The following is a 27,994-nucleotide window of genomic DNA, read 5'->3' as shown; positions in this document are numbered from 1 at the left end:
CTTTGCAGTGAAAGTAAGTGATGCAAACATTTTTGTGGCACAATTAATGCAACAAAAATCAAATGTAGTCTGACTTCTTCTTCTTGGCAGGTGCTTTGTGGCCTCAAAAGACAGGTCAGTACAACCAATGGCTGACTGACAGCACGCACACAGCTGACATTTCCAACAATAATGTCTTGTGTGCAACAGTAAAAGTAGGCATGCTGCAGAGAGACAGAATACAAGTTAAAAAAAAAGAGACATATAGAGGAAAGTAAAGATACCAACCATGAGCTGCAGGTTCAGTGCTGGGCGCAGTGTCTGAGCACACAAGGAGAGGACATGGCAGTTGAGGAGGGAGGTGTGGAACAGGAGGAACAGCATGCAAATAAAGGAGAAATGGGGAAGGAGGAGGCAGGGAGGGAGGGGAGGGGAGCAGGGCAGGGGGAGAAAACAAATGACACCCATAAGCAAGCATTCAGAAGACCAGAACATGACAAAAGACATAAGGCTTAAGGGAAATCAAAAGGAACCAAAGGCAGTGCAGAGATAAACATAAGCTTACACACATACGCACACGCACACACACACACGCGCACACACACAGACACACTTTCCACTGCACACACTGGACGTTCCACTCAGAGGGGAGCGTGGCTACTGCTGGAGGAGATATGGGGGAGACTATTATCATGTGCTGAAGGCAGCTTTGGTGTGGAGAAAAGACGGGCTATCAAGAGGAAATAATTGTGCAGCTGTTCTAATGTTACAGCGTTCGACTTGGAAGACACTTTAGCATCTATTTACAAAGGGGGATGCTTTGTATGGCAGTGACTCAAGTAAAGTTTAAACAAAGTAACAGTGTTCAGTCTTTTTGAAGGCTTGGTATGGATGAGATATGGGGCTATTCTATACACATGTGTTGGCTCGGCTTGATTAGAACAGGGCTACCTGCTTTAAGGTGCGTCTCTAACTGATAATACGCTTGTCTTGAAAAGTGGTCGAAGGAACCGCTGTAAATATTCCTACAGTATTATTGAAGAATGGACGTGAACAAAGCTCCACTAATTCGATTGTTAACATTAATTCTTCACAATAAAAGCCCCCCGTTATTTTGTCATATAAAAGCTTTTACTAAGGTGCAGCAAAATCATGAAATGTTGGGTTTTCACCAGCAGGAAGGACTTCCAAAACAGCTGAAAGCACACATGATGAAACAGTAAAATAAAGCAGACAAACAGGGATGCAGGAAAGAAACTCCACTTCAAGCCGCAGACATTCAGTTTGAAGATACAAAAGTACTGAGAGTGGAAAACACAGACACTTTAAAAAACACCTTTCTCCCTCTCTCTCTGGACTGAGGAAGGAAGGGGGGGTCGCCAATTGTTGGTCGTGGTTCGCAAGACATCACCACAGTCCACTTGGAGGCGGAGCAGGCGTGCTTTAGCCCCACTGGGGAAAAGGGTCTTTCCTTGCCGCGGCTTGGCTCAACTCGGCGTGGTAAAAACTGGTCATGCAAATGCAAATCAGCGGGGCATGGTTTGATACGGCCCCAACATTCCCCAAAAGTACAAAAACGGTCAGGCACAGCCCCCATTGATTCCACCATCTGAGAGGAGGTTTCAGATGCTGTTTGATGAGATCTGACAAGCACTTGGCTTGAAGCAAACTTCCACTCTGTCTAAAACCTACATGTCTCCATAGATGTTACATCCGTGCTGCTCACAGCATCTTCAAACTGTTTCACCAGTTCTGTCAGCAACACAGCTGGTTGGGAGGAGAGTAAAGACAACAACAAAGTTTGTTTTGAAGTATTTGTTGAATTTTTGGGCTGTTATTGACATTATTTTAAAATAAAATGTAGGTAGATATATCAGATGAAGACTGGGTATTTTGCAACATTATCTTAATAGATGTTATGGGTGTTTTTATATGGTTCATTAGTTCAAAAGCATGGCTGCAGATTCATAGTAATGCAATGACCAAACTCATTTGTTAAAAAAAGCATTCCTCTGCAACTCAGCTTGCTGCAAATACAACCAGAAAGACTGGCTGCGTTGATTTGTTTGACTTTCTATCAGATCCAATCGATGTACAAAACAGGTAGAAGACCAGGTGTAACTATGATGTACTTTAACACTTACAAGTGAGTTTGCAGACTACCTCACTCCAGCGTATTATTACTTAATGAGAGAAACAGAAGCAGAGAGCACCTTGCTGAGAATGTAATGCTGTGCTGGAGGAAACATATGTCTTTTAAAAACACTTCTGAGGGAGCTGCTTGCCCGCAGACAAAATGGGGCTTGTCCAAAAATATGGCTTTCTAAGTGTTTATCAAAGTGCATCAAAGTGTCAACCTTAAAACACAGTCAAAGTGCTGAAATTAATCTAAAATGATCAAATCATTTGGTCAACTCTGGAATATGGGCAGGAAAAAACAAACACAAACAGACTAAGACAGTTTTAACAGCTGTGATGTCATTTCAAGAGGCTAAATGTACATTAGTGTGGTTTATGTTGGCCGTTCTGTCTCTGAGGTGACATGAGAAAGTGCCTGTAAGCTATCCAGACACAGAGAGATGTTTGTGTAAGGGAGAAAATGGTGCTCAGTACTAATGTGTAATTGTTCGGGGAGCAGTAGGCCAATGACACATCTTGGCTCTGCCGCCAGAGGCTCAGGGTACTTGGAACGATGAGACTGTATCGAAGGTGAGTCCATCTCACAACTGCTGAGGATCCATTTCTCTACAAGGTCTTTGAACAGTTGAGATGTTTCAGTGCTAAATAATGCCACAGGCCAGTCATTACACTGACAATTTCTCAGCATATTATCTACAGAATTGATTTTTCCATTATTGTGGCACGGTTTTATTGTAGTTTGCACAAGTCAAGCCAGTTGACTTTGGCCTTAACCCAGGCTTTATGGTATCACATGACTAGCTCGCCTTGCCATGCCACAAGCTTAATCTGCTCAGGAGCAAGTTCATTTCAAGAGAATCAATAAAAATATTGTGTAAAACAGCCCTCTTACCCAATCAGCCTGCTGGATCCTGGTTACAGGATCTCGTCATAGATGAACGCACTGTGTTTAAATGGCTCGCAATTAAGATAACACTGCAAAGATGTAATGTTTTAATAATGCAATGTTCTGCTGGGAAACCTTAGGTCCTGGCATTAATGTGGATGCCACTTGACAATCTCTATTCATCCAAATTCTGTTATGGATCAAGTACACAGGACTCAAAGGATCCGCTGCCAATACCCACCACCAATGCTTTGGTCCCATACAACAGGACACCCCAACAGGTCCCATGTCCATGCCCGGACAGAGATAAGTCTGATCCAGGGTGGGGCCCCCACGGATTACATTTCTGGTATGTCCCAGTGATGCTCAATCGGATTGGGGTTGGCAGTTTGGAGGCCAGGTGATGCTTTGAACTCTTTGTCACATTTCTTGGGCCATTTCTGAACTGTTTTTGTGGTGCGGCAGGGCTTTAATGGGGAAGCACTGTCATTGCGGAGTGGCATTGCCACTGTACTTGGTCTGCACAATGTGTTTGGTCGGTGCATGTCAAGTGCAGGGACTCAAGGTTTCCTAGCAAAACATTGCATTGTAAAGAGATGATCACTGTTATTTACTTCACCTCTTGGTCGTATTAATGTTGGAAAATAATTATAATCTATGATTAAATTTTTAAGAGACATCAGTGCCACTGCGGAAAAAACAAAGGGCTTGCTTAAAAAAGGCTCTGGTCCCGAGTAATGAACATGAAGACTGACTTGCCAGTCAAACTCACCTCTCTGAAACTTGGGCTTGGATAAGTACTTGGGACAAGACTGATGATGTTCCACAAGTCCAGACAAGCGTGCGGATTGACAAAGGTCTTATATATTGAATGAAAATGCTGATATGACTGAAGAAGGACTTTCATTCTCAAGGGATTTAACATTTTTCAATAGTCCAGCAACCATATCTATGATCCTGCTCTGAAGCATAACAGTGCCAGCTTAGAAGAGAGCGATTGCCTCTTTTTTGTCTCTGCCACCACTTAACGTTCATTGGCATCAAAATGTACAATGAAGCCTCTGTCCCTGCAAGCTCCAGTCAACTGAAAGGCAGCATGGCCTGCTAACCCTCATTACACTGTGGGTGGCAGCCATGTGGGACCATTCAATATGTCTGCTGTGATTGCCTGTTCATTTTTGAGCAGCCTCCTCCTCATTCACCATCTCTGACTTCACAGGTCAACTGAGACAACGCCAGCGTCCTCGCTGACATTCACAGACATGATGCGGACACATCAGCTCCATGACTCGTTGCCATGCTTCCCATGAGCCCTTTGGCGACTCACTGTGACATGACATCCAGCTTGACATGCAGAGATAACTGCATGCCATTCATAATTATATTGGCAGAAATGCATTAGGTGGAACCCCGTGGTACTGAAAATGCCAACAGGCAGCTGGGTGTCCCCGCTGGCAGCTAGATTACTTTTTTGTTGGATCCACTTTCTCTGACCTGCCTTCTCTGCCTTGGCTTCAGTTTGTGATTTCTTCCGTTTTCCAGAATTGTGCAACCCCCCACAGAGCTCTGTTGATCGAGAAACTGGTATCTCTTTCTCCTCAACAATAGACTTCTCACTTCAACCTGATGAATGTTGGTGAAAAACAGTCGGAAGAAACTCTATTTCTTCCTGTCCAGCCCTGAGGGACTGACAGCGTATCGCAAGTTGGTGATCTCTTGTTTTCTGCCACTTTAACTGAGGCAAACTCCATGACAGAACAACAAAATGGGCTCTTAAGCGCAAGATACATCACAATACCTGCTTGTTGATTCTAGGGATGACTGAGTACCAGCATGGGGTTGGACAACTCAAATTTTGTAGTAAAAAACTTTAGTAGTTTTCGGCAAAATTTGTTACAGATAGTCATGTCCAATACCTTCGACAGAATGACATTCCCATGTCGGCCAAATGACGTTGAAGATCTGTTACACCTGTTTCTGGTCAGCCCAGTCGCCAGGATATAATCTTTGCTTAACGTTTCTGCAAACCACAGATTTGTCCAAGGTTGATTTTGGTCAATGGTAATCAACCTACTCAATCATTTAGATATGAGGATGTTTTGAGGCCAAAGAACCAATGTGCTTATGAAAATGTGCTTTTCTGTACACTTTTAGTCTTGTTTAACCGCCCTAAGATGCCTTGGAGATAAAAAAAAAAACACCAAAAAAACAATACAACGCCACACTGTATGACAATATCAGATATAGAGTTCTCTGTATCCTCTTTATTTCCAGTTTTGTGCACCTTTGACTACAAAAATGTTCTGCAATAATAGAAACTGTCAAATACAGAATTTATACGCACAGTTTAGCAGTTATCTGAACCCATTTTAAAACACTCCATGCAGTCAAGGAGCTGTGATGTCTAGATGTGAGTATATGTGTAAATACTGAGTTGAATGTCTCAAGTATGTCTTTACTGGAGATACTTTTCAGATATTGTGTTGCTAGCTGATTACCTCCTGGCCCTTCTTTATGGGTTTCATCTTCTTTTGGTCATTGTGGAGCGCAGTAATACCTCCAGAAGAAAATATACGTCCACATTAAGAAGATGTGTTGGGCGCCAGACGAGTGTTTTCCATGATGCTGAGTGCTATAATATCATTGATGCTCTCTTAGGGCTGTATGTCACATGACAGCCGTTATTGTGCTGCTATCGACCCTAATCAAATTAGTTATAGCTGGCTGCTCCAACTGAAGAATGGACAAGGAATCAAACTGAGCAAAGTGGGAACAATATCACACATTATCTGGCACGCTGTGTGCATGTGCTAGTCGGGAGAATGGGAGGTGGAGGCACATCTAAATTAATAAAATTCTTAAGTCACTTCTCCAGATGGTGTTTATGTAATTTAAGACCTTGACAAATGTAATGGATATTTGTTTCTCTTCCCTTCCCTCGCCTGTTTTGTTGTCCTGTCTGTAGTGTGGGTTAAATTAATTGGTTGTCAGCACCATTTATAGTCTTTCATTAATTAAAAGTAATGCCAGCCTGCCACTTGATTGTTTTATTTGCACAAGGTACACATTTATTATCTATTTTCTGCATTCAGGGATTAAGTGGCTCTGTTTATACATTGACATGTTGAATTAGGGAATGATTAGTCATATTGTGTTGATCGGTGAGATGAAATGATGAAAAAGATGAGAATTTGTGGATGGAGGATGAATATTCAATCCCTGCAAACATAGCCATGTGTTGTTACTCATCGGGGTCGGCTTGAGTTTTACAAAAGACCTCCTGTTGGCCATGACTACCACTAAAAAGATAATGGACTGCTGCCCCTGAGGACAATGTGCAGCACAAAATGTTGCCTTTCAAGGAAAATCTTTCTCCCACATTGACACTGAAATGTCAGAAAAACGAATATGGACAGACGAGCAACATGGGAAAAGAAACAGAGGATGCTAAAGAAGGAGAAGCAGAAAATTCAGTTTCCTGAAGATGCTTGAGAGAAGCATAAAAATGTCGTCTTGATTGTAGAAATGTATTTAGAAGTCAAACTGGAAATGTAATCATTTCCCCATGTCAATTTCTAAACCCCACCAAGCACTTAAGAGCCATGTGTTGGGACTCTGATAGATTTTTTAAAGTGCTCTATTCTGTCCCTCTAATGGGTAACGGATAAAAAAAAATCTCAATCCTTCTCTGATAGATTCATTTGGCAGTGGGTCTCTGATCTGCGCGGCGCGCTGTGGGTAAATGAAATCAACTGGCAAAGCGTATTATGGCCATATGAGTCTGCTGCCTTCAATCTATATACTCAGTAATAATGGAATGCCCCTGATAGTTGAAAGCAAAGAGAGGACATCTGGCAGAAACTGTAAGTGGGTTGTTTTAACCTGGAAATATTGGCACTGCAGACGTGAGGCTTGCTTTATCAGGTGGAGCCCACACATCTCACTGAAGTCCTGTTCACAGGGGACTGAAATAACTTGCCAACATACTGTACAGTGGTTTTTAGTATGCACAGAGATTGTCAATGATTATAATTCTCTATTACTTCACTAAAAAGCTATTTTGGGGATGAGATTGTCTCTGTATTTTAATCTTACTCAGTCACAGAGTATGGAGGCAGAGTCAGAGCTAGTATAATGCCATAAACAGCTCTGAGATGTGGTCGAAAGCTACAAAAAAGCTAGTAGGTGGACTTCAATTTGGAAGTTATTTCATCACACTTACTGTTCCCAAGTAACTTCCATGCTCAAGCATCTACCACTTAATCAAAATATCACAAAACATGACCAAATTTAGGCACAAAGTACCTCTTTAGTGTCTGTGTGTAACGTGTAAAACCTTCCTGCCAGCAATCCTTGTTGTTGGGGTTCGGCACAAAAACATCCTTGGTTAACTTTATTTAAAGTATGTAAGTATAATCAAGATGATGTACTTAAAGCATTAAAAGTACTCAATCCATAAAATGCACCCGTGGATTTATACTATTCTATCATACTATTATTACTCATGCATTTATGTGTAACTAACATTTCACTGCTGTAGTTGGTTGAGGTCGACTTCATTTTGAACTGTTTTATACAAGACCGCAACTAACGTTTGTTTCAGCTGTACTTGTATATAATGTTGGGTAGCTTAGATCATACTGAAACTGAGCAGTGTACACAAAAGTCATACTTAAGTAAAAGTACAGATTTCATGTTAAAATACTAATTTGGTAATAGTGAAAGTCACCCAAACAAAAAGTACATGAGTAAAATTTTTGAAGTATCTGATATTAAATGTACTTAAGTATCAAAATGTAAATAGCCTACTTTATCTTACGGGTCCACCTGGCTGTTTATCAGATCTGATCAAAGTAACTAGTAACCAAAATGATGCAATAAATGTAGTGGAGTAAAAAGTACAATACTTTCTTCCAAAACGTGGATTTTAAGTATAAAATAGCAGAAAATGGGACTACTCAGTAAAGTACAAGTACCGAAAAGTTGAAGGCTATTAAGTACAGCACATGAGTAAATGTACTTAGTTATATCCCATCACCAAAAGTGAGTTAATTAGTTAATTAGATGACAGCAGTGGAGTAAAAAGTACATTATTTCCCTCCCTGTGTCGTAGACTAGAAGTAGAAAGTGGTATGAAGATTAAGTACAGTTCAACTGCCTGAAATTTGTAATTAATTACAATACCTGAGATTGATTATTTTACATTATATCAGATTATGTTATCAGACACTGGTCATAACAAACTCAATAAGGCTGTAGGAGAAAAAAACCCATGAGTGAGTCAAAGTGAGCAAAACTTTTCTTCTGTAACTGTGTTTTTTCTTCTTTGCAGTTACTCGCTACTTTGCTCTAATTCACTGACTAATTTGCAAATTTTGCGCAAGTATATTTAGAGAAATACAAGTCTTCAGTATTATTATTTACCTATAAAGTAGCTCTTTTATTCTCAGCAGGCACATTAGAAACAATCAGCATCCGAGTGTGAATCAGTCAGGATGGCTATAATCAGAACAGGCCTGTGTAGACTCCAGACTCTGAGGCAAAGGAGCTATCAATCAGCCTGCATAGCTAGGTATTCTCTTTAATCCAATCAGATGGCATAATCAAGCACAATGCCTGTGATTTCTGCCAGCCTCGTGAGATTTGTTCCAATTGAGCGGTCTGTCAGAGAGGCTTTGATTGCATTTGGAGCTCAGGCTGATTTCTGAGTCGAGGCATAAAGTGATGTTTTCTATCTGCACCCTTTGGAGATTTATACTCACAATAGCCCTCGGTTCTGTTTCTGAAAGAGCGAGATAAAATTTGCTTATTTCAAAAGGGCCTAATTTTCAAGTGCTCATGTTCACTTATTGTTCGTCCCCGCTGCTACCCTCTACCGACAACCCACCTACAGAGTGATCTTTAATTGAGTTTATGAATGAGAGATGTACTGTGTTTCATATGAAAGGCAAGTCTTGAGTCTGATTAAACGTTGTAGAACAATTATCAAACTAATGTGAATCCAGTATCCATATCTCATCGTTTACAGCCTTTGTATGAATTTTATTTTATGCTTTATCTTCTCCCTTCAGTTCAGGTGATATCACACTACTCTGCAACAGTGCTATTTTGATATGAATGTATTTCCTGGTGTGATAGAGCAGCTGTTTGGTGGGGAAAACCAAATCTTTTCCCAATATGTTTTTATGCACCAGGCCTGCTGTGAAAACCCTGCTGTGAAAGGATTTGAATGAACACTGTTGACAGCCAACAGGTGGCTCTGAGAGGTTGCACTGGCAACCAAGCAACACAAGCTGGGGTTTGGTGTGTTGTTTGTCCTCTCAGCCCCAAACCCTGTTAACACCCACACACACATTCAAACTATAAAATAACTTGTGGGGGCTCATTACTATGTGCAGTGGAATGCTGATATTACTCATAATTCTGATTCGAAAGACTACCCAGTGAGCAAAGAGTGGTCTAGATCACGTCTTTTAGACATCATTTATGGACATCCAAGACGTCCTCTGGGGAGCCAGAATGAAAGTTTTTTATATGTCTTTTATGGACGTTGTATAGATGTTTATATATCGTTTATCGACTAATTCTGGCTGTCAGTGGACGTCCAGATCATAGCCAGTATGAACGTCTATTCTCAACTAATTCTGGATGTCAGTGGATGTCTAGATTATGGCCTGACTGGACGTCTTTTCTCAACGTCATTTATCGACTAATTCTGGCTGTCAATGGACGTCCAGATCATGGCCTGGCCATGTCAATAGTCAGGCCATAATCTAGACATCCACTGACATCCAGAATTAGCTGAGAATAGACGTTCATACTGGCTATGGAAGCAAGTATTCAATAGCGACTGCTTTATGAAAGAGGTTATTTTAAGCAAAACTGGTTGCTTACTTTATTTTGAAAGTGTGAGCAGACGGTGCATGTTTGATTTGCTAACCTGACCATGGAATGAGATTGTATTGTTTTCATCAATAGGTGAGGCCAATTGTGACAGTGACACATGGATTGGCGTGTTATTAAATTGCTTGAGCATGGAAGTTTATTCTTGACCTTAAGCTCAGTCTGCAGAACAAAACAATGTCAACACAAAACCCATTACAAGCTTTTTTTGTAGCTTTCTGCATCTCACAGTCTTCATCACTGAATGGAAACTAAGAAGAAGCTGATCAGGCTTTTGAGGTATTATTTGTACCTCAGCCATTAGTTTTTACTGTTTTTACAGGCTTTTACTGTATTTGAAAATGTACAGAATGTGAATAATTGTTGCAAGCCATTAATTATTACCTTTAATGGTCCAGTGTGTAGGATTGAGAGTGATCTATTGGCACAGATGAATGATAACATTCATAATTATGTTTTCATTAGTGGATAATCTCATGAAACTAAGAAGTGTTGTGTTCTCATTACCTTAGAATTAACCTTTTATATCTACAGAGGGAGTGGGATCTTTTCCTCAGAGTCCACCATAATCTGCTGCCATTTCTCTACAGTAGCCCAGAATGGACAAACCAAACACTGTCTCTAGAGAGCAATTTGCTTGTTTAATGAGTTTTTAGCTGCTACTGTAGGGAAGGGGGGAGACAAAGAGACAGTTCTGTTGGTCGCAGTCTGCACGCTCACTGCCAGATTCCCCAAAATCCTACATACTGGTCCTTTAAACAGTCCACTCCTGAACTGGGTGGTCTTAACCCATTGTTAAAGGAACATGCATTCAAATATGCGGCATGATGATGGAGATAAATGAAGTGATCCACAGCTGTTCGGTTGATAAGAGAGCGCGCGCGCACACACACACACACACACACACACACACACACACACACACACACACACACCATGCAGACACACAGATAAACAGGTCGTGTGAGGGTGTTACTGTACCTTGATTGGCTTCAGGGTAGGACATGGTGGTGATGATGGTGGTAGTGGTGGTGGTGGCTGTGGTGGGTTTAGGGGTAGTGGTGGGAGCATCTGGATGAGACGACAAATACACGACAGACACGGGGGAAAACAAATGAGTATAAAAAACCATGAGGATAAAGTAAAGTCACTGTGAAGCGATGGTATCTGTGTGATATATGACCGGCAGCTCACTGTGTGTCACCATGTGTGTATGAGTTAAAAGTCTGCTGTAGACTTTTTGATGAATTGGCAATGGCAGTGCATTAAACATCGCACACACAGCGATGACACTGCAACACACACACACACACACACACACACACACACACACACACACACACACACACACACACTAATCTCACACCGACTGAACTGATCAAAGATCTTGTTGGGAACTCTTCTCTTTTATGTCTACTCACGGGCTACACACCATGACATGATATACTGTCAATGCTAGTGAGCACATGGTTGTTAGAAGTGATTAAATGTCTAATGAGTAACACATGCTGGTGCTGTACTTATGCTGTCATTGTTATGCAGTGAGCTATCTTGACAAACAAACGTGCCTCTGCATTCTTAATATCTCCAAGGAAATAGAGTACAAAGTCAGCGAGGCTACTGGCAACAAAAGAAAAAAACTAAAAACAAAATATGATGTATGAACTCAAATAATAACGTAATGGCACGATAAATGGCAGCACACAAAAACAGAAGGAGAGAAATAATGTGAACACATAAGAAAGAATAAAAAGGAATGAATGGCATGAAGCAGGGTTATTGGGTATACAGAGTTCGAGACCATTTTTCCGCCCAAAGCTTTTCCCTTTTTACTTCATTAGCCGGGTTAGACTCCCCATGCTGACAATGACCACAGGGAGATATCAAAAGTGACATTTTCCTTGTTGAAGTGGCAAGGCTGCACTGATATGATGCCAGTGACTGTGCTGCTTGGTTAGAGACCTCCCATGTTGCTCTGATTGCCTGAGAATGGACTGGGGTTATTACAGGGTTATTAAAAGGATGGAAAAAAAACAGTTATTTGTAGCTGCTGATAAAGGGGAAGGCTAGTCTACACTGCAATAAGGTGTTATAGGAAGACAAGAAAAGGAAATATTTAAGGAGAGAGAAGGGGGAGGAGAGGCGAGTCATGGCAACAGAAGAGTGGGCTTTCTTTAGTGGTTACAAGGACAGTGTCATTCATGTTATTGCCTTTTATATGATGGTGCATGGTGGGACCACATAGCTATCAGCACACCACAGCTATAAAACAGAACGAGCTGCAGCTGTAGCGCTGATTTCTTGGAGGTGACATAAGTGACAAAATTGTAGCCACTATTACTTTCCTTTCTCATAGAAAATGTATGTCAATGTCAACATTTACAGTTACAAGCTGCTGCTGCTGCTGTTACTTTTCTTGCCTCAGTTTTGATTCAAGACATAGAGACCGGTAGAAAAAAATGGCAACAATTGCATGAAAAGAAGTATTTTAGAGTATGTGACATGAAATTAATTCATTTTCTTACTAATTGTGACCAGCTGCTACACAGTTGAAAATAAGCGATGATGATTTGTGAATGTCAATAAAACCTATTAACAAACCAAAAGCCAACAATGACTTCACAATACTAACGTGTACTGTCCGTCTAGCTAGCTTATTCAAATGTGTGGGAAAAAAAGTCTCAGACAAATACACTGTTTACTTCCTGTACTTTACTTCCTAAACTATATAGTTATTAGGGCAACAGCGAACAACACATCACTCTATTCAGGATGTGCGTCTTGTTGTTTGGGCCACGATGCAGTTTCATGGGGATCATGGACTTTTTCTCTGTAACACAGACATTACTGGTAGCTAACTGCTGCTAACTGTAGCTGCTAGTCAGCTCAGTTCTGATATTTTCACACCACAAGCAACAAAAAGCTAAAAGCTATGTTGTCGCAGCCGTCATACAGCGATGAATGTCAGGCGTCATTTTCGTATCAACAGCCTCTACTGAAAATTACTTGCAGTTTGTTGCTTTGTCACTGGTGATTTTTATATAAATCCTTTTCTTAATTGTAAGTTAGTTCTTAAGGGTTTTATGTATGTCACATTATCATTATGTTACTGAATGTACAGCAATCAATGTAATGTTTCAAGGTATTTTCATTATGAAATCACAGCAAATTGAAAATGTGTGCATCCCAAAGTTCTATTATAGATAATAAAAGTTATCCGGCAGTTTCTAATGTCTCCCCTTGGGGTACAGATGTTGTTTATCACACAAAAGGAGCCTTCCCTGAGGGCGGACGTTGTTCATAGTTACTCCACAAATGTGTTCTTGGTTGTTAGTTTAAAAAAATCATCTATTTTTTGCACATGCATTTTTTTGAAGAAATATTTATCAGGCAATTCAAGGTACAAGACAAAAAAGCCTGTGTAGCCCCTCAGAACTCCGCCTGAGGCAAATTTAAAAATGCAAATTATAGGCCTTAAGGTCTCCTGGATCAGTATTGAAACTCTGCTGATGTACGATATGTTTTTAATCTATCGACAGCTCCGTTCTTTTAAAGACAACCTTGACAGTACAAAAGGCTGAGCAAACTAACGTGCAGACAAAGGCGGCGAGAAATGATCTGTGTGGAAGTTGGCTGGCAGATGAAGCTCGGGCTGATGAGTTTCACACATGCTCGAGAGCCACAAAACTCCAGCTCGGGGGTGGTGCTGTCTAATTGGTTTTATCCCATTATGAACTGTGAGGGTCCAGCAGATGTTTAGGATCATCAGTGTCGACAACTCATTAAAAACTGAACGGTAAAAAAACTCCCCCCAAAAATGAGCAAATACAGATTAAAAGACAGACTGAATGTACACTACATTTCCCTTTTTTGTGGCTAGCTGGTGCAATGTATCAAAGAACACTGGAGCTCATTGACTTTCAAATGTGACAAGCAGAATGTGTTTTTCCTCCCGCTGAGTCACCGGGCCTTGTTTACTGATGAGGCTTATGAATCAGTGTTTCTGGTCTGAACGAATGGAGCAGGACCGCAGGAAGCTGTGAGACACAGTCTGACAGGAATCATTCCTGCTAAAGCCGGTGAGTTAGGAAACTCCACGTGAGCACCAGATGAGAGAAACACTCTACATTCGCACAGTGCCAGTAATCACCAAACAACACCAAACAATGTGAAACCTGAGAATAAACTGGACCACATAGTTAATGATGATACTTGGGAAAAACTTCTACTGTAACTTGTAATAAATTACCTTTTTTAAACCTATCAACCAACAATACTTCTTTCTAAGATGTGCCACATGTTGACATTAGCCTTGTCTATTTTCAGTGCACATTTTGCAGTATCGCATTAGAAAAGAATAGTTATAAAAATCTTCCTCAATTTTTTGACTTTTTACTTTTACTCCCGACATCTGAACACAAATATCTGTACTTTCTATTCCTTACATTTTCAAATCAGGCTTGTTACTTTAGTCTTAACTCAGGCCCTGCAGCCCTCTGCCTGGATTTTCTTATTTAGTTGCTGCTCGGGACGCTTTACCAACCCAAAATGTGGCTATTTGACGTCCTGGAAATGAGACTCAGCAATCAACTATCTTTGTGATTCTACCTCTAAGTTTAATAGTCTTTGAATTAATTAATGGGATGTGAGCTTCAGATAGCTTTGCACATGAAAATGGCTGGTAGAAATGTCCTTCAGAGGGATTTTTTTATCTGTACTTCTACTTGAGTAAAGAATGTGTGTACTTTTGCAACCTCTGAAAGTGTTTTATGTCTCCTGTAACAAGCATCAAACTTTTAAGCGTAGCACCACTGACCAGGCTGCTATTTGATGCATTGGCAGTGAGAACGAGCTGAAACATCTTATACCATTTACTAACATTACACTGCTTTGTGTGATGCTCTGGCCTCGCCAGACAGTATTCCTCTCTCCTTTTTGCTTTTAGTGCTCCATGCTTCTCTCTGGTTTCTAATCTGCGCAACTTTCTAACTGTATTACTGATTTTCTGCTTTGTCAAACCATCCATTAAGGGCCTCTTAGCCCTGCAAGGGTTACTTACATTTTATTGCTAGGTTTCTTCAATGTTTCCTGTATTTTTTTGGATATGAGATTTTTCCTTGGCCTCTTCAGGAGGTCTCCTTGTTCACTGTGTAATCAAAACCACTGAAGCTGTGACACTCTTGCTGTGATTGAGGGCTTAAACCTGACATTGACTCAAACTGATATTTGTGCATGCAAAGATTGTGAGAGATCAGAAAACATTAGTCTATTATGTGTCTTTGATCCCTTTCCTTTGACTTCATCTAACAGAGAGAAGTTACATGAACACCTCAAAAAGTAATGATTGTAAGAATAACAGAATAACACATCCTTCATATAACTGAAGGAACCCCACCCTGTTAAAGTGTTGGCTAAAGATTCAAGGTGACCAGACTTTCAGATTTGGAGCCATCTATCGTAATAATATAGATAATGACCAAGCAGAGAAGTATTCTTTATAATCTGTCAATGGTAGAAAGAAGAAGTTTTGTATATGAAAAGACGGTTAATGTGTTCTGGTCTCGATTATTTTGATTTAAATACAGTACACTGGAGTAAGTCTGAGTACGACCATTGGAAGTCTATCTGTTAAAGTGGGATCTTAAGTTTTAGTACCTACATAAAATTACCAGGATAACTTCAGCAACAACAGCATAAATAAATAATACATAGCAGGTAAAAATATAAACTATCAGCCAAATAATCCCAGTGTTTAATAAAATATCCTCATAAGAGACAGACAGGATTGAAAACCTCCTCTGCAAATTTGTTTTTTCTAAGACATGGAATTACACTTCCTCCTCAAAACATTTTACACCAGCAATTTCACTTCCACTCAAGTGCAATTTCAGCAAACTAAGAGCACTTGCAGCATGAATAGGATGTTTCGGTACACTTTTTGCCTTTGGAAAACACATTAGCTACCACTTAAAGAGCCAACGGTGACTTGTAGACAAACTCCCATGTGCTTTAATGGAGAAGAAGTGTAAAGTTTGTGGGAAGACGATTGAGAGCAACAGGGTCACTAAACATGGTGCTCTCGTGCAATAAAGGCCAGCGCTGGTAAAGGAGCAGGGAGGAAAAGAACTGAGTTAGTGGGGAAGCTGCAGCCTGTATAAACAACATAAAACCCCTCGACGCTGGGTCTTGCTCGCCTGTGAGAGGAAAACCCTGATGGTTGTGTTTTGTTACCCTGTGAAGTAAGAGCAGCAGTGAGAGTTAGAGGAGTACAGACTGCATTCTTTTCGCCGTTAACATTGTTAGTGTCAGCCAGTTTCACAGTGCTCTCCATCACTTAGGGTCACAATACTCTGGAATCACATGTATTAGAGGAGATGCTGGCCACGGATGCATTTGTTCTGGCTGTCAAGCAGGGGGAGTGTTGGGGGGGTGGACTGTGGACTGTTATGTAATTACAAAGCTCTAATGTTTAGTTTTGGATCTGGGATTTGGGATTTGGGAACTGTTGATATTGTGGCTGGTTTTTAACTTTTAATTTTGAAAAAGGAAATCACAATATAAGCAGGTGGAAGACCCTTCTGTGTATTCTGACGTGCACTAAATCTTAAATGATTCGAGCATGGCTGTGCCGCAGTTTTTTTCTGTCCTCTGCACTTCTTAGCCCGCCAGCAGCTTTGTTTGTTGTCAGATTTTGTTTATTTGCTAGTTTTTCCTTGATAATTGTGCTTCTACCATGAGTAGTCCCAAATGTACCAGTATATACTACGTAAATGTTTCGGGAGCTTGAAACTGACTAAAACATTTCAGTTACAGGCCATTAAAGTAGCTTACAACATGTTATTTTTTAAATTATTTGTCATTTTTTTCATACGAACATACAATTGAATTTTGATTGAATTGAAAAGGGTTACACAAATGTCAGTATGTGCTGTTAATTATAATCTAAAACAAGAGAATCAGAATCAGCTAAACTGAGCTACAGTACAGTTTGATTTGATATATGATGAGTCCGCGGAAGGTGTTTTATTTTGAAAATTTACTGGCTTCCCTGTGCCATTCCTGTGTTTGACTTCCTGCCCGGCTCGATCTGCTCTGTGCAGCTTAAGGCATGTACTGTAGAATCAAGTTTTTAATTGCTGCATTTGAACTAGATGCATCTTTCTGAAATAGCTTGGAAGTAATGCGGTTAACTATTAGCCAAAATTAGCATGTCTTTAATTCATATCAAACTCTTTTAACACTTTTCTTAGTGTTTGATTTGAGGTAGTGTGCCTCATTTCATCTGGACAAAGGGAAAGAAATAGATTCATGACTAAATTTCTGGTCCAGTTGATATTTATGCACAAACCAAGATGTGCAACATGAGGTCATATGGCCTGACAGGTCATCCTGAATCATCGTTACTACATAAACCCACATGAGGAAATCAAATTCTGAGGACTGACAGTCGACCATGCAACACTCTTCCCCTTCGTGAGTTATTTTGTTTCTGTTCTGATATTACACAGACCAACTTTTCAGGTGTTCTTGGTGTAGTTTTAAGTGCAAACCAGACTTCCATCAACACCTTTCACACCAGCTCAAATGAATCATAATGAGTGTTTCTGTGAAAGCACTGTATGAGCACAATTAAGGCTTTAACTCGCTAGACTATGTTGTTGCAACCAGAACCAGATTATATCACCGCATGCACATGTTGTCCTGCTGCTTATTGGATTTCGGATTTTGTGTGTGTTTCTACATATAGTACATGCTCTTGTCCCTGCTTTTATTTAGATAAATAGTAGACCACAGAGGTGCATGCATGGTGGTGGTATCATAGGAACAGGAGTGTGTGTGCGGTGGTGGAAGGCGGTCTGGAACATTATGTGAGAATCAGTTTCTGACATCTCAGCCGCAACATCCTGTCTTCCCATTAGCAAGGCGAAGGTTGGGCATGATTTGCTGTTGAATTACAGTAGACATTAGTGGTGTGGGGGGCTACGGACACATCAAAGTCATCAAAAGACTAGCTCTAAAAGGATGGAGGCCTTCTGTGGTCTTAATGGTGGCTGGGCTGTTGTTGTTTTTTTTTGATGCAAGGCTTTTAGTTGCCCGCGTGTTACATTACCGTGTTTATCTTTGTGTTTCTCTCACCGTGGGGGTTGTGTGGGTGGATGAGAGAGGGGCAACTTGCAGCCCTCACCATGGGGTTTTGTTATTTAGGCCGGAGGAGAGAGACACACAAAAAAGGCTGGTACAACCACAGCACCAGACAATTCATACACCATGCAAGGTTGTGCTTAATAGATCTCACAGACATGAACTAATAAAATGGGTTTTATGGGTGCTGAAGTCGATCTTATTACATTTAAACACACATACACACACACTGGTCTTACATACTAACAATTACAGTTACTCCAAACTTGAATCTTGCCTCTGATTTTAATACTCTGACACTCTTAATCCTAAACTATCGTCAAGTAAAGAGGAAAGTGAAATAATTTGTCATTAAAAGTTCATTAAGTCTTTTGTCCTCTACCTTATCTTAAAACTCATTTTGTATCTGACCTTGACCCAAAACCCAATTCCTTTTGCTGACTTGCAGAAAAGTGTAAACCCATGGTAACATCACCCATTGGTTTGTAGACTACCGTTCGGTTCTGAACTGAAGAAGCCTCGTGGATGAGAGAAACTGAAACAAGTCCAGTTGCCTACGATATAGCACTTAGACTTGAAGCCTGAGAACCTTCATCAACAGTGGGATCCAATATACCTCCACAGTGGAGTCACCCATTGGTTTGTGGACTACCATTTTTAAGCCTGGAATTTGGCACTACGACCGGCACCATCTTGTTTTTTTGGAGCTAGAAGTGACCATATGGGACGGACCTGGGGAGGATATCCTGACTGGATCTGACTGAGAAGTCAAGGACATGCCGTGGTAAGCGACTTGTCAATAACAAGGTAACCACGCCCTGCGTCTATTTTACTGTAAATGGGACCATAATTGAAAAATAAACATCATGCTGTATTGAAGAAGAGTTGAAACTAGTGACTGAAACCATAAACTCATGAGGAAACCATTTACGGAGGTAATAAATCAAGTTATAATAATCATATCATAAGCTTACATACAATTGGACTTTGCAACCAATGGGGTTTAAGGCGCTAAAGGTATCATATTTTTAAGGAGGTCAGAATTGTAACTGTTTTCAATCCAAAGATAGATAGAACCAGAATAAAAAGGATAACACTCAGAGAGCCTGACTCCGCACTGTAAGCATAGACTAACAACTGTAATATAGCAGGTGGCAGTAAGCTGTTTCCTGATCTTCAGCAGTAGCTCTGTTGTTTTATTGCACTCATCATTAGCACAGCAGCTCTCTCTGCTGTAAATAACATCCATTTAGCTGGTGTCCGTCAGGCACTGAGAGTCCCTTTTTCCTCACCACATAAAAAAGAAGCCTTTTCACTCGGCTAATTCCCTCTGACAATAGCAGCCAAATAATTTCTCTGCAGGCTCAGGGTCTACCAAAAGTGATAGTGAAGTCATTTTGGCCAGGGAAAATGAGCACATTAGAGAGTAATGCCCTGCTCAGGGAGAAAATGTTATTGGTATCAACAGTATAAAAGCCTGTTAAAATAATGCTTATGAGGATGAGCAGTAGCATCGAGGGAGAGGGGAGGTTTCTACAGAAACAGAAAGCCTGAAAAATAAAGAAATCTGGCAGGAAGGTAGGTGGAAGCAGTCAACAGAACATACACACCACACTCATCTATTGATCCCTCACTAGGTCTTGGCTGTAGTCCTGTTAAAAATAATAATAATAAAAAAAAACGGTTTATGCTGACTGACAATGTATTTTTGTGGATTTTTCCTTCCAAAGCCCTTTGAGGGAAATTTATGTTTTTTAAGTTTGTGCTGTATAAATTAAACATACCAGACTTGATTTACATCTGCATGTAGTCAATTATTCGGCCTCTGGATTTGTGTTGTTTAAAAGTATTGATTCTTTAATACATACCGATTCTAAATATTTTAAGTTTAAATAAATATTTCGTTGAAGTAAAAATACCAAGGTACCAGCTGCAGGAATAAATCGGTATAGGTCGTGTGTGAAAAACTGTGGAAAGAGAAAGCATGAGCCCTGAGTATGAAATTCACAGTAACGTTACAGCTGTGACTGTAACAGGGCAGCGTGTGTACTGTTTCGGATATTTGTCAGTAAATGAATACTAGAACACCTCAAGATGAAAGGAGTTAGCTAAAAATCCACCCAGGCTCAATTAAGGTGGACTGACCTGACCTCATCACCATCAAAATGATTTTGAAGCTCATATTTTAAAGGTAACAAAGTTGCATAATGTTGCTTAAAAAAATCAAATCCAATGACTCATTCGAGTTTATGCAGACAGGTTTACTTTGAGAAATAAACCACTTCATATACTGTTTAGATGAGCTCTTAAAGCATTGGACAAAAAAAACCAAATACACTATTGTAATGTAATTGAAAAATAGTTTTTGAGATTTGAATATTTATTTATTTATATTTGAATATACGTCTGTGACCAATCTTTGATTCCCTTTTGAGATTAAGTACGGTCTAGCTACCCAACCCCTTAAACAATTTATTCCAGAGAACAGAAACAAATCAGGTGCTATCCCTTCAAATATCAGAAAGTATTAGTTTTAATCAGTTTTAAACTAGTTAAAAAATGGTTGATGTTGTCATAAGATTCTGATAATGCCACTGAATTAATTTGCACTGGTCTGGTGTTGGTTAGTATTATTTAGTAGTATTAGCTAGTTTAAACAAACATGCATACGTCCATACAAGGACAGCTACTGTATATAGTATGTTTATCTTTATTCTAATAGTTTTTTATTATAATTTGTATTCAAATTGTTATTTTATTCTTTCCAATATCCCACATTATTGTCTCTATTTTCTGAGACATACTCTTGTGCTGCTACTTATTTCCCTCTGTACTGCTGTGTTACCTGTGAATCTTTCCCAAGGGGGATCAAAAAAGGAACATCTAAGTGTGGAAATGATGATTTTTATTTTGTTATATGTGCATTGTATAAACTCCCAGAAACAACAGAGGGAAGAAGCACTATGCTTCTATTGTACACTGTCCCTGTTTTAAATAAACCAGTAAAAGAATGAGGCACAATTAAATATACTGCTGCTGCTCAGTGATTTTAATGCTCTTGGTCTCCTATCACCAACCAACCTCACCTTGAGGAATCAGCAGTTGTTAGTTTTAAAATATGTCTTGGCCTCTGTGGGCTGCAAGCAGGGAGGTCATGTGTCCAGATCGCCCAAACCCAACCCCACAAAGACATTTTTGAAGAGCTAAACCAAAAATGATGTGATATTTGCTAACTATTTCAAACATTTTTTAAGTTAATTACAATTTCATAGCACTGCTTCAACTGTTTTCTGTAAATATGACCCTGCTACCAGTCTAAATGTTTCAAGATCTTCCACACTGCTGGGAAGTAACTCTGGCAGAAAATCACTCAACCCCTCCATTACACTCTAATTTAATGATTTTGTCCAAAAAGTAATCAGAACCAGTCTTCCATATCCACCATTTAAAACGTGTTTGTTAATGCAGAATGTAATAATCTCCTCTTCAAGTCATTAAAACAACCAAACAATACACAGAACGAGAAACAACAGTGAGGACATGACCTCAGTGTCCTCTGTGAGAGCGAAAATAGCACTTCATTAAAAAAATCTAAAGAAGCTGCTTTGGTGTGGGTGTGTTGCTGCAGGCGCTGTTGAGACGATGAAATATAATCCAGTTTGGGTACTGCTAATAATGAGTTTACAGGCTTATCAGAGGCCAAAACAGTTTGCCTACAGTTTTTTCCCCATTGTGTCAGTCTTAATGCAGCCTCAGGATGCGATGTTCCTGGATTCAGGTTCAGGTGCAGTCAAGTGAACAAAGCGACAAGATTTTGCTCTTGGCAGTAACCACAGTGCAGTCGGAAACCAGGAGGGATTAAGAGTACACTGCACCTGTGTTAAAACACAGCCCCTATTTAAAAATCAACCTGCATACCTTGGATTATGCTAATGAACTCACTCTTTAGTATGCTACTGGTGCTAGCAATGAGCTCTGGTGGCAACAACTTGTCAAATCATGTCTGCATATAAATGATTCCGGTATGTTTTTGTTCATGGGACAGTATCTCAAAAACTCTCCAGTGTATGGTGTTAAACACTGTGAAAAACTCTGGGACTCTCGATATAAAGTGAATTGTGATTAAACTTGAGATACAACAGAGTCAATATTAAAGATTTATCATTCGGATATCTGAAACAAAGTTATAAATATAAGGAGTGTTTGTACCTAAAAGTACAACACCCAATGTTGAGTAGAATTTGAAAAGTAAAGGGAAACGAAGAAAAGCAGATACAGAAATTCAGGTAGAAAGAGAGATAGCAAAGTGCTGGAGGGTCGGTGTTAGACCTGCGTACCATAGACGTAGAGAATGTAGTCGTCAAAAGACTCCCCCACCGAGTTGGAGGCCATACAGCGGTAGGTCCCGTTGTAGGACTTGTTTAGGTTTTCGATGTATAGATCGGCGCCGGTGATGACGGCGTGGGATGGCACATCGTCATCCACCTTCACCCAGTTCACCCGCTGTGGCCTGAAAGAAAGACACAAGAGCACCAGTGAGATCTCATGGATAAGAAACATTCACAGTCTACAGCTCTATAAGTGGCCCCTAAGACTAAGTACAACATTGTAGAGTGACTTTGCCCAAACTGACAAGGTGTTAAGACATTTAACATGAAGTTCTCCTGAATCTTTGTCTTATTTCAAATGTGTTTCTGTCAGCTGTGGCTCAGGACGTAGAGTGGATCGTCCACTGATTGCAGGATTGGCAGTTCGATCCACATGTGTCCATGGGCTGCCGTCTGTGTGTAAGGGTGTAGGTGAATTAATGGCGTCAGTGACGACATTCACATGCACAAAATATTCCGGTTATGCCTATATTCTGAAAAAGACAGTGTTCCTACTGAGCTGTGTAAATGGCTAATGAAATTTAATTTGTGATCGGATCACTCCATCCAATATGGAGTTGGAAGTGGTAGGACTGGAGCCACTTTTGTGAACTTGTTTGACTTTCATCTTTTCAAACAACTTCTTGAAAAAGTTTGGTGATGTGATCATAACACATACCCAACTCTTTTGATATCCAAGTCTTCCTAATGTCTAGAAGTAGGTGTGTTTCTCCTTCTGACCAAAAATGTGGGCTTTTCTTTCTGGGCATGCGTCTGTACTCCAGTCTGACAAACTATCAGCTAATTAGTCTGTCTACAATGTGTTCACGAAACTCACAGATCTGATGGGCAAGAAGTCATGTGGCACAACTGATGTGAAAACCCCATCTGAAACGCATGCTCTGAAGGCGCTCTTAACATAAAATATCCCTGCTGGCATTAGACGACTCCTGTTAGCTTATTAGTCGGCAAAAAGGGACCCGAATGCAAGACACAGAGGCAGGCAAATCGAAAAACTAAAGGTGAGCTTTAATAAAATAAAGCTAATGTCCACAAAACAAAAGGCAGGCAATAAAAACCTGGCAAAAAAACAAAACAAAAAACTAAACAAACCAGTACAAACCAAGGAGAGACGAAGAACACAGGCAGCAAAACAGGAAAAAACACAGGAGTGGGTAACAGACATAAAACACAGACAAACCAATGAAAAGAGAAGCAAAAACACAGACTTTTATACACATGGGCTGATTAAGTAATGAAACACAGTTGAGCAGGAAAAAATAGCAAGAATAAAGACAAAGACAGGAAGTGAAAAGCAAAATGTGAGACATGAGGATCAAATCTACAAAATAAAGCAGGAACTGCCTGTACCAGAAACCCAAACCATGACATTATTTGCCATTCACAAACCACAAATGAGCAACTTTCAAAGTGCTCTGCATCTTCAGCCCAGTCATGTGCACCCATCATACAATGGCTCTCCATCCCCCATCCCTTCACCCAGAGGGACCCGCAACCCAATTTGAAAACCACTGCTATTAAATCTGCGAACATCCATAACAAATTTTGACTTACAATTATCTTGCGTATGACATTGATTATTTAAATTCCAAGGACATCTTTCCAATGCTTTTTTTTGTAAAACAATGACATGGAGTAGAGATTGAACTCTGAGCTAAATTAATTTCATTATGCCGTGAAATTCAGCTTGTAGACGCTCTATACCTTCTTCAAATGAGAAATAAGTAATCCATCACAATCAACATCGATACCATACCTGATCTCTGATATCTGTTGTTGTGTGTGTAGTTGGAGTTTTAAAGCCCTCTCATGCCCCACCCAGGCTCCATCTGTCTCATGTTGCAGCCAGCAGTTTTGGGCTGTTGTTAGCATGTTAGCCTGGTAGGATGCTGTTAGCCTTTTTTCTTTGTTAGCATGTGTGTGTTAAACAACTACAACATTGTATTGCTCAATTGCTGTATGGTGCTGTATCCGAATTACAGGATTTCCATGTAATGCACCATTTCTACTACTTCTTCTTCTTTTTCAATGTTTCATGCCTAATTACCCAGAATGCATTGCAAAGGCATAATAACAGTAGTTTACTGCCAGAATTTACTGTGAAAGCCTGGTGTTTGTTAACAGTGTATGTAAATGCAATACTTTGTGACACTGGGATGTCAGAGCGTCCCTCAAGCACAAAGAAGAGTTGTTAAGCACTATTTGAAAATAACTTTACAGGGGCACAATATAGTTTTGGAGAAGAAGTTCAAACTGAATAATTACAATGTGAATGAGGGCATCACACAAACTCAAAAAGATGTATTTCTATAACTGAATGAACAAGCTGTTCTGAGAGGAAAATAAGCTGACCAGAACACTGGTTGAAGCTGGAACGGTGGCAGGGTCCACCGAATATAAACGGTACGAACTTGTGTTTGAACAGATGTTTATTCGGACATGAAAATGAAGAAAGTTTGTTTATTTAGTTTGTTTGGGCATTAAGAATCAGTCAATGAAGATCTTTCTCTTCTGATTAGAAATTCTTCCCTCATTTTGCACCTTAAATGACATATAATCCCTAATAAAAGGAGATTAGAGAGTCCACCACATGACAAGACTTGAGAACATTTCCCACTTTTGTCAACAGTTATCCAAAGATTGCAGTCTGTCCCTAAGCTGAATAAATTTGCCTCCTTTTTTTAGAATTAATTTTCTAGCAACTGTTTACTAGAGAAAAGGCCTAATCAAAGAGAGCCAGGACATGAAAAACAAGACATATTAAAATGACATTCCTCCCTTTGTGTACAGCTAAAAGCAAACAATAACTAGCTTTGTCTTCAAATTGCAGGCTTTCCACCCTCGTACACTTCTGAGTGTTGCTGTGTAGGTGGGTCCCTACCAAGCGTCTGTATTTGTTCTCGTTTCTACCTTGACTGAGGTTTATAGCGGGGTGACAGATTCCATTTTTATGACAATGAGCTCAGAGCACTCAGAGCCACCGAGGGTGAAGAGAAAAGAAAAAGACAAAACACCTCTATTTTGCGGCTGCAACTTCCAATGGCCACTGCCAGCTACTGTTATTTCCCCTGAGCGTGTGCTGATGGTCTCTCTTGTTGCATTTTGTTGTGGTGTTTTAACTTGTTTCCCTCCATTTGAAAACATCTGGTGTGGAGGGAGCAGGCAAATGGCAAAACGGGGAGAAAAAAAGATGAGGCGAAAACTCCAGGAAAAGGAAATATGAAAAAGCAGTTGGTGTTCAATAACAAAAACAAACAAAACAAAACCACAAGTGCATTGAATGGCTGCGGTGGACAGATTGACACACAGAGTGCCGTTTCTATTACACAGTGTACTCCATGTGAAATGAAATGTAAATAAATAATAAACATATAAGTCTTTTCCTAAGACAGAGTGAGAGACGTGATCTGGAAAGTTCAGTTTCTATAGGTGGATGGGATGTTGTGAGAGGGAGAAAAGTGCATCCAGAGAAGGAAGATAGACAGAGATAGACGAAAGAGGTAAGATGGGGCTGGAAGGAGAGAGGAAGGGCAGGCGTGTTGAATACAAATGGCTGCCTGCAGCCACGGCCCCCTGTGCTATCTGCTGGTAATGACTGCACAACTCTCAACAGCTCTAATGAAAATGACTTCCAATTCCCGGCTCACTGTATTGATTGTGTTTTCATCTTTATAAAATGAATACGGGTAGTGAGCTTGTCTCTATGCCAAGTATGAAAACTGCGGGGGGCTGGTGGGGAGAGGCAGTCTGAAGTACACAGTATTTGCTTGTGTGTGTGTGTGTGTGTGTGTGTGTTATTGTACTTCTACCCTTCACAGAATCACACAGAGTTTCAGACCCGCAGGATGAGAATATTTCTTGCAACGTGAGGATTGTGTGATTGATCCTAGCTTTGATTTAGTGGTTAGGGTTAGATGTAAGATTCGGATTAAATTTGGGTCGACTTTAAGGGCAAGTTTTGCAAGCCCATATTTTTTCAAGCAATTGAACTGTTAATGTAACGCCTGTACTCCACCCAAAATGAAATGACTGGCTGCAGAGGCAAATGCTAGGGGTGCTTGCACTGAGGGGGCGCGCAACGGCTCAGGTGAATAAATGAAAAATGAAGATAAGTACAAAATAACACAGTGATCCGTGTAGATTCTTCAGGCAAAGGCATGACCTACATTGTCACTTCATCGTGTTCACTTGCGTTGTTGTTGGCAGAAGCAGACAATAATAGGCTGCTCAGACCTGGTAATTATCGTCCCGAGTGATCCGATCGCAGGCGGACAGCTTCTAAATACAGGCATGAACGCCCCCGAGATGCACTGAGAATGGGTTTGAGATCCGATCACTCAGAACACATTTGGAGGTGTTCTTGGACGCATGTGGCCACATTCTTGCAGCAGTGTGTACGCACGTGTCCTGGGCCACACTGAGGGAGCGCCTACTCATAAGATGTCCTCTGCGAAACAATATGAAGAAGTAACAACATCAGGCAGAATGGATAATGTGTCTTATTTTACTTATCTACATGCAGTTCACTAGTTCAGATGTTTTAACTAACCACTGAACTAACCGCAATATCCCCAGACTCTCTTACAAATTGCGTGATTTTAAGGGTCGTTGCATGAGGAGAAACCGTTATGGCTAACTAAATCCAAGCAGCATAGCTGTACGACCCTGTCTGTGTCTAAAGTGTGTCTTGCCTGCCATCATCCTTTTCGGTTAGAAGCCTCATCTTCATCTCTGTCCATTCGTCCCAATGTCGTACTTGTTAATTTGCATATAGAGCGGGGAATTGAGACCCACTTACAAGTGGTTACTTAAGACACATTGAGAAGCATGTTAATGCCTGGAGTACAATGGTGGATGATGATACCGAATGTGAACAGCCTTAAAAGCCCGTCCAAAACTAAATACCTTCTATAACAGTTCAAATAACAACCTTTAATCATTAATCACAACGATGCCAATAATATATATAATAATGCCAATGATTCCCTTAATATAATCCTTTCACCAAAAAGATTTGTTTAAAACACCTTCAAACTCTATAGGCTTGGAATTTATTTCTGAAATGCTCCTTCACAAAGGACAGCTGTTTTCAACTCTGAGCCATTGGAATCCATTGAACACAACAATGAATTGCAAGAGCAGCACAGTATCAAGGCCAAAGATATATCACAATGTAGATAAACACTTCAAATTCAAGCCACGAGCGGGGCACAATCTGCTTTTCTTCAGTCAATTAAAATGCTCAGAATGCAAAACTTCACATTTGTTGCTAACACAATTAGCTGTCAATGCCTGTCATTTTGTAACCGCACTTTCTAACATGAATCGGGAGCAATAGATAAAAACTGTGCTGAGGACAAACAGAAGCAGAAATGGATGTTGGATATTGCCTTGAGGCTCTCAATGAAACATGTTTGCAATTAACATCCTTTGCACATGTTGCGAATCCAAGTTCACTAGAGCTGTCTTTCACTGCCAAAAGGACAACTTTTACTCTTCAGAGCCACTTTGGGTTCTTGGTGCCGAAAAACCTGTGTTTTTTAATGGAATTAGACTA

The 27,994-nt window shown here is 40.3% G+C and overlaps 1 protein-coding gene across 5 annotated transcripts in view; it reads right to left on the bottom strand.

The window, feature by feature from the left end:
- The window catches only part of cadm1a (cell adhesion molecule 1a), a 393,450-nt gene that overhangs the window by 32,185 nt on the left and 333,271 nt on the right, over nucleotides 1-27,994 (bottom strand). For 2 of the 5 annotated variants that reach the window (XM_084373683.1, XM_084373684.1), the window contains 3 exons: nucleotides 22,387-22,559; nucleotides 10,889-10,978; nucleotides 268-300 (listed from right to left, as the gene is read on the bottom strand). In XM_084373683.1, coding sequence (XP_084229809.1) covers nucleotides 268-300; nucleotides 10,889-10,978; nucleotides 22,387-22,559 — 296 coding nt within the window. The remainder of the gene's footprint in view (nucleotides 1-267; nucleotides 301-10,888; nucleotides 10,979-22,386; nucleotides 22,560-27,994) is intronic. The other 3 variants (XM_084373685.1, XM_084373686.1, XM_084373687.1) reach the window with 3 other exon arrangements.

Source organism: Pagrus pagrus (assembly GCF_965226575.1).
Source record: "Pagrus pagrus genome assembly, chromosome: 14".
NCBI lineage: Eukaryota > Metazoa > Chordata > Actinopteri > Spariformes > Sparidae > Pagrus > Pagrus pagrus.
Note: the sequence above shows the minus strand (reverse complement) of the source record. Positions and strands in the feature narration are given on the sequence as shown.